The sequence below is a fragment of the Thermobia domestica genome, chromosome 3 (assembly GCF_964235325.1).
Source record: "Thermobia domestica chromosome 3, izTheDome1.hap1.1, whole genome shotgun sequence".
NCBI classification, from domain to species: Eukaryota; Metazoa; Arthropoda; class Insecta; order Zygentoma; family Lepismatidae; genus Thermobia; species Thermobia domestica.
This window is the reverse complement of record NC_137456.1, coordinates 16612648-16621126: the sequence shown is the minus strand read 5'-3', so window position 1 is coordinate 16621126 and position 8479 is coordinate 16612648. Positions and strand designations below refer to the sequence as shown.

At 33.6% G+C, this 8479-nt stretch overlaps 1 protein-coding gene across 1 annotated transcript; it reads right to left on the bottom strand.

Moving 5' to 3' along the window:
• Positions 1–2270: 2270 nt before the first annotated feature.
• On the bottom strand, positions 2271–4139 carry LOC145681687 (glutamate receptor ionotropic, kainate 2-like). The gene has a single exon (XM_081753306.1). The coding sequence runs from the start codon at positions 4137–4139 to the stop codon at positions 2271–2273; it is 1869 nt and encodes a 622-aa protein (XP_081609432.1).
• Between the last annotated feature and the right edge of the window lie 4340 nt (positions 4140–8479).

Below are 8479 nucleotides of genomic sequence, written 5' to 3'. Positions count from 1 at the left end.
TTCTTTTTTACTGTTAAACAATGATTAATAAGTAACTGTGTAAGCTAGTTCTCATATCTCGATGCCAAATTGATTATGACAAAAATACATAATATACTGCACATATACATTGGAAATATAAAAAGTATACATCTCTACAATACTGCATTCTCGAATTTTAAATGTGCGAAAAATCCTTATTTGTATCCAACAGTTAAATTATTTGAACACAGCAAAATAAACTCAATAATCAGATGGAAAATTAACATAAAATTATGATGTGTTCATAATATAGTAATTATTCTAAAACTATGTTTCTATAAGTAACATAAAATTCAATACCAACCATATTAGTGGATAGTAAGTTAAGAAACATATTTTAATAGAGACATATAATGACCGCAAAAAATATAATAATTCTATAATATCGCGTTGAATTTGTAAATGTTCTCTTTATAAAACAATCTTCAGTATAGTTTTATTATATAGAAGAGTTAAACAATCCCGTTGAAATCCTCTCATACTGTTAGTAATAAGTGTGCATAAAAATAACACTTAATCCCACATTAAAAGACGTTAAGAAACTGTTAGTAATTTTTCCAATCGAGTAAAATATTAATACAAACCAGTCAATATTTCTTCTAGCAAATTGATATAACATAAAAAAGGGAATTTTAGGAATGATAAAAAAAAGTGGATCAAAAATTGTGATCTTCACCAAGAATTTTCGAAATGATCCAAAAAGTAAATCAAAAGATTGCGATCTTGGCCAATAATTAGTTTTTAGATCAGGGTCCAAAAATTTTTTGAACGGCCCCTAAATCGAATTTTCGTAGTTTTAACGGAATAAGCACATCATACTGAATTTACTGATACTTTGGGTTTGGCTACACTATATATAGTTCTTCAGATATAAGGCCTACAAAAAATTTTTTGAAATATAATGTATCTTTTGATTTTAAAAAATTCAGTCCCGTATTTTCATATTTTCTTTATGTAGGAACTGTCCGAATTCGAATTTCAGACAGGAATTATGTTAAGCAGGCGTGAAAAATAAATATACACTTTTTTACGGTCATTTCTTATTAAAATAATAATTTAAACTAATGTAACAAAATATAATTCATAAGTTACTAATTATTTAACTTAAATAAGGCTCAGTGGTAGATCGCTCGCCTCTATGAGACCAGGTCACTAATTAGATCCGTAGCTCCTACCAAGTGGATTCTGTGGTGAGTAAATAATGTTTTCCATTATCTTCTTCCCTTTTGTGAAGCATGAGCATGAAACTTAGGTCATCTTTTGTATGGAGTATGTCTATGACAGTAAACGCCTTCGCGCTTTATAATTTAACACTACGTGTGTTCGCTACATCATGGTGACATACAAAAAATAACTTTAAAGTTGTTTTTGTAAACAAACATTAACTGATAGTGATCTCACACTAAAAATATGAGTAACAAGTCCGTGGTTCGATTCCCTGTCGGAATACTGACAGCTTTAACCTTACAAATTTAGTCCCTTCAATGGTTCCAGATTTGATATTTTCATTTAGTTTCAACCATGTCTAACGTACGTATGATAATTTTTTTTCCCTTATCACATGCAGTATGTAGTAAAACAGTACATTATACACAAATAACATGTTATAATGTCATTGATGTAAGACATTCACTCAACATCACGCTCCAAACAATAGAGATTCATCCTAAACTGGAAATATTTTTTTCGTGCATCAACTACATATCAAAAACGTGTTTTCGCTTATCAGCTCTCATTGGGTATTTGAAATGTTACCTGTAATTCAAATTGCACCTATCCAGGCACTTGTGACACCAGCAAGAGTTCTTGAGATTGTCTAATGGAAATGTATTACTTGCTGATGACATTACAGGATTGAGTCTATTGGCTGAAATTGAACGTATCAACTCTTTATGTTCTACAAAACAATACAATGAGACGAGAGCGACTCTATTGTTTGAAATAGAAAATAGAAACCCTTCCTGTTCTGCAAAACAACGTGATGAGAAGAGACCTTTCAGTTAGTTATGTTATTGCTTTACTTGCAGCTATGTCGCCTGAATTAGGAAATTATTTTGATATTAACCTATCTTTGTGGTAAATTTGCAATTCCTATAATATTATTATAAGTGAAAAACACAGTTTACAAAGAAGAGACAATTTAAGTTAAGAAGCTGAACTTTGTGCTCTTAGTGCGATATACATTTCTATGAAAGATTGAGTTCATTACTTCCGTACCACATTATTTTGCGTATCAATCAATGTTGACTTCATTGCTTGTTTCTACTTTTAATATTTGCTGTTATAGTTTCACCTACAAATGCTAGTAAGCTACAAAACAAGCCTATCCCAATTAGCACGAAAGCGGTAAGAAGATCTCTTACACCTAGAGGAAATACATCTTTTGTAATATGATAATAGTTGTCAAAAACGACATCATCTCTTTTCCACTTCACTAATAAACCATGAGACTCACTGCTTTGCAGTATTCTCTGTAGGGCATCTGCAAACAGTGAATTTCTATACCAAAGATAAAATCCAGGAAACGAAGCCACATTCTCTTTCATTACATTTAATAAAAGACTTCCGTCTGGATTTCTCACTATTGTGGTCTTCATTAGGTCTTCAAAATACTCACGTGTCCAAAAAAAAGCATACTTCTCTGTACGGATTACTTTCTGATACCCGGATTCAACGGACTCTACAGACACCCATTTCTTACTTATGGTTTGACTAATAGGGTCGGTTAATCCAGAAAACACCCAGCGATTATTCGAAAATCCTCCGAACTCAATGCCAGATTCAACGAGTTCCTCCAATGTATCAATGGGAGAATACATCTTGGGTTTGGTAAGAAATCCAAACAACTTGCCTTGGTAAGCAGAACTGATAACCAGAGATCCATAAACCCAAATTATGAAAATTATTCCAAAAGATTTACTTCCGGTCGGAGGAGAGGATACTGAAATTCCTATCAGAATGGAGAAACTATCAAGAAATGGTGAACTAAATCTTGATTTACAAAAAGAGAATTTCCTGTGCATCAAATATGAAATTATTGATACTAGAAGGTAGAATGTCAGTATAAGAATCCAGACACCATACCTAAAAGGAAAGTATGAAGACATCCAAGAAGGATAATATCCGGGAACAGGTACACAAAATACTGTAACAACAAAGCCATGAAATATTGATTCAAAATCCATAAACTCTTGGAGATCAACTGTTACAGGAGTTAAAAAACCCTCACATTGACCTGATATAACTTCTCCCTTCTTTCCACTATATGTGCCATTTTCTAGACGACCACCCATCTCTACCCAACTATCGAATGACTCCAAATCTAAAGAACTATTTAGCCATTGTACCAAAGTCATCATCAATTTTCCATAAATACCAATCAAATCATTTTGGTCATCATCCTTTATATTCTTTTTAACATTATCTGCGTGAGTAGTAATAGTAATTGGACATTTATACAAATCATTCAGTTTGTTTGGATATAAATCTCTTCCCTTTTGAAATTTCCCTCGCTCCCAAGTGTCCAGTAATATGGCATTTCCTTCTGTTTTACAATGTCCATCAGCAAAAGGAAAGAAAGTATAAATGTTAATCGCAGAGCTATGACTAGAAGATGTTGATGACAAAAGGAAAATAATGTTTATAATATTTTCTCTCAGAGCACTGTCAAAAATCCTAAGAATATCTTGTTCATTATCTGCAGCGTTACCTATAATTAATACCTTGTGTAGTGGTCCCCAAAATGAAAATTGTTTGAGCGTGTTTATGACGCTTTCAAAGGATGTTTTTATCCCCACAAATATCACATATCCCACATTTGTAGTTCTGCTAAATAACTGAGAAGAGGCTTCAATATATGTGTTTGTAGAAGATTCCTCTCCTGTGCTCAGCGTTAACACTGTTCCAACCTTATTATCTTTGAGCAGAAGATTTGAATAATCATTTTCGTCACTGAACACAATCAGATTTCTGATATCACTGAGCTGGTAAACCAAAATATCGTTTACACATTTTCCAATATTAGAGTGATATTCTTTAAATGATTCCAGTTCAAAAATGTTTCCACATTTTTCACTTGCGATCATGGATGCAAGCAAAAGTAACAGGAACCCATCCATTTAACTTCTTTCCAGTTACCTTCTAAATATACAGAAATGAAATAGTATCAATTTTCAAATAAGATTAAAAATTAGCTAAACTATATATTGTTTATATTTTATTGAACTTTTAAAATTAAATGAAAACATTTTTAATATACCGTATATTAATCTACTTCAAATCAGGGTTGTTTTGTTTAAAGCAAAATGTTCAAAACAAATTATCAAAACTTGTTTCGAACAATTTATTTTGTTTAAAACAAATTTTATGCACGTTTGTTTTCACATGTGTATTTAAGGGTTGTTCTAAACTATGTTTATTTTTATTTTATTTCATTTTTGTAAAACAATCGTCCAGAGAAAGAGAGTTGACAAAAAGTGCTAGGGGATTCCCTAGGGGATTCACTCGCTAGGGAATTCCCCTGATTCCCTTCCATCAGCTGGTAGCCTATAACTAGAAGATGGATTTGAGCCCATCACTGTTGATCTAACAAGGTACATTCGCGAAGTGTGCCCTCGGGATTCGAGTAAAATTGATTCAAATGTAAACTTTTCCGCGGCCCAACGTGTATTGTACTAATTTTAGCAGCCCAAACCGGTAATTTGCATATTTATGAGCCTTCATGTATCCGAAATTTAATCAATATACTCATATAACGCTCGGACACATAATTGCTTTCAGTTTCTTTACATGGATAACAAATGGATAAAACATGGATAAAACAAATTGGATAAACTACTGCTTCTCTGACGCGTGTTGCCCATCCCAGCCTCCATCTTGTATCCGCAATGTTGGATTCAACTTTCGTTTTTTTTAAATGGGAATTGGTGCATGTGATACGTCAAATTCATATAAAATTTTCTCTGAAATTAATTGGTGTAGTGAGTTTTACCGTAGCTTGTACCGTTTAGAGGTATTACATGTTAAATGTCAGACGCTTCACGAATATTGAACCAAATAGGAAGTTGTGCAGGGCTCCGTTTATATGTAATCTTTTACGCAATTTATAATTGACGAAATATTCTTTGAACGTAGAAGCATACAAACACACAAACGTCAATACGGAAATGGTAGGTCTTCACACAAATCTGGGCATATCTGAATTTACATTAGGAAATTTGTCCTACTACAATACTTCCTTGCTATAGTATAACATGGAAGTAAAAACAATCACTCACAGAAATGTAATAAGGTTATGACACCAATGTTGTAAAGAGTTTGTTTACACCTACCGTATTTTTCCAGTTAGAAATTGTTTTGACTTGTCAACATCAAAGACGTAAGCTTAACTGATATTCCTTTACAATGTCTATTCGCGAAGTGCCTGGAGGGATTTAACATACAATACCTTCCAAACAGTACAAGCTACGGTAAACTTCACTACACCAGTGAATTTCCGAGAAAATTGCACATGAACTGGATGCATCACTTGCACCTATTCCCATTTGAAAAAAAAAACGAAAGTTTAATTTAATATGACGGATCCAAGATGGCGGACGTGGTAAGTAACATGTGCCAGAGAAGCAGTACTTGATCCAATTTGTTTTGCACATGCCCCCATTCATGTCCAATTACATGTAAAGAAACTAAAAGCAATTTTGTGTCCGAGCGTTATAGAAGTGTATGATTGAATTACGGATACATGAAGGCCCGTAAATATGCAAATTACTGGTATGGGCCGCTAAAATTAGTACAATACACATTGGGCCGCGGAGAAGTTTACATTTGAATCAATTTTACACGAATCCCGAGGGGACACTTCGCGAATGTACCTTGTCAGATCAACAGTGATGGGCTCAAATCCATCTTCTAGTTATAGGCTACCTGCTGATGGAAGGGATTCAGGGGAATCCCCTAGCGAATGAAAGTTTATCAAGATATCCTGTGTTAGCGCCATATCATTTCAAAGCAAACAAACTTCCTCATTTGGTACCAGAACGCGTCCGGACATCTTGAGGTTCCAAATCTTACGATGTGATCACAACAGAGCAGTGTTCAGCTCAATGATCTTGAAGCCCTTTGGAGCGAGAGAGGGGCTACAATTCCTTCCATTTGCAATATTGGAAACAATCACTCGTACAATTCACTCATTTTATAGTTAGACGAACTTCTTTGTCCACGACAGAATCTCTTCACATTTGGCTCACCTCATTGTATGAGATTGAAACACAATGTCAGCGTGGGATTCACTCGTACTCTCAATATATTTAGCTTAAAATATCTTACTGATTACGTCGGATGAGGAATACAGCTGTGTGATGGTAGGATGAAATTAGGGGAAACTGAGAGGCTAACAATCGAGTACCCCTCAGTACAACTGGAGTGTATGAGTATCCCTATGTTTGCATCCTTAAGTCTATTCTTATATTATCATGTTACTGATGTGAAAAGGAATAGTTAGTTAAATATAGTTTGCTTTCCTCCTTAGGAGAGAAACTATATGAAACGTGGACTTACAGCTTAACGTGAAATTCGAACCACATGAGCTCACACTGGGAATCGAAACCAAATCTCCCACGTCAAGGTAGTATTGTTAATTAAAATATGGTCTGAAGAAGGTCTGCAATGGTATTGCGCGCATTTTTCCGGCTTTATCAGTTTTATCTGATAAGCCGTTGACAAGCAATTATAATGTACAGGATTGCGCACAAAAAAAATTAAGCAATGTTGTCAGATGGAAAATATTTTCTCTCCTGTTGTGTATGTGACCTTATTGAGCAGTCTAATTTAGAAAATGTAGAGGAATTAACACATAAGGATATAAAGAGGTGTAGAGAAGGTATGTACTGTATTCGGAAAAAACTCACACCAGTTCGTCCGAGAAATACGTATTACAGAAGCTGTTGAGCAAATGGTTGAAAGAGAAGATGAGTTCAGTCATGATGGAGAAAAGTGTCTATTTGTAAACGAAGAAGCTGCGATTATCGTTCTAACTTGTGCGAGTAACATTAGGTACGTACAATTATAACATTTACTGTACATAGTCGTAGTGCATGTAATGAAATTTAGTATAGTTTCAATATTTCAATATTGTTGGATCTTTTTTCTATTAGCTTGGCATTTTAAGCTTGATTATAATGAACAACTGAACACGAGGAATTGTTAGATTTTTAATATTAGTGTTAATAAATTTAATGTATTTGAAGTAACATTTCGTCTCGTTTCACTTTTCATATTCATGTATAAGACAAATGATGTTGATTTTACGCTGATGGTACCTTTATATATGCTTCTCGTCATTTTGATCAGATGTATACTATTCACGCATACAAAAATAGATCTTGTTCGCCTCTATGTTACGCGTCTTTGTCGGGGAAGAGTAAGCAAACTTAGAAAGCAATATGGAAAATGATAAGATGTTTAGAACCTGGAATAAATTTGAAATCGATCCTTGTAGACTTTGAAACTGCAGCTCATCAAGCTACCAGTGAGGTATTTCCAGAATGTAACATCACTGGATGTCGATCCCATTTCGATCAATCATGATGAACAAATATCCAGGGCAACAAACATTTATATCGAACCTACATGAATCCGCAGTCTGAGTTACATAGGTTCCGTACGTGATTTTACTTCATAACCTTTAGGTTGTTAACCACTTAATTAAAACAGAGAAATTGGTAAACTTTCAGTAAACTAGGGTGATTTCTTTGAGATGTCATTGCTTTTAGTACCAGATAATACATTTATTTTTAATTTATTTTCTATCCTAGTCTGAAGGAAAACCTTGTTTGCGCACAGATTTTAAAGCTACTATTGTGGCAACGCTGCACAAAAATCTATGTTCAAAAATGCCAGTAGACATTTGTGCTCAATTTGGGATCTAGAGTGTTGCTCCCCATCCATCTTGCTCCCCTGAAAAAGATATTTTTAATAAAATGAGATGTGAATTCTGTCAGAAACAACTAGTAATAAGCATTTTGTCTATTAATAATAAAGAGTTAATTAAACAACTTACCAAATGTTTGGATAAAGTGTTCTACTTTACAAATATAGACTATATTTCAAGTCGACGAAACACCTCTAACCTTCGAAATTTTGATCAGGAGAAGAACGAAGCGACAATTAGCTGAGTCGAACAAGAAACCAATACATAAGTTCTAGGAACACTAGGCGAGAGATGAGATCGTTGTAGGTAACTAAAAGGAGGAAAAAATAGGCAAATCTTTAAGGCTATCGAGTATCTACATGGTCTAGGTATTCTGACCTATTCCTTTCTCTACGTAATTTGATTAAAGTTTTATATATATATATATATATATATATATATATATATATATATATATATATATATATATATATATATATATATATATATATATATTTGCCCATTAACATAAAGTTCAGTTGTATATACTTT

What these genes read in the sequence shown, in the direction of transcription:
- LOC145681687 (XM_081753306.1), bottom strand. Translation starts at nt 4,139, where the DNA reads ATGGATGGGTTCCTGTTACTTTTGCTTGCATCCATGATCGCAAGTGAA.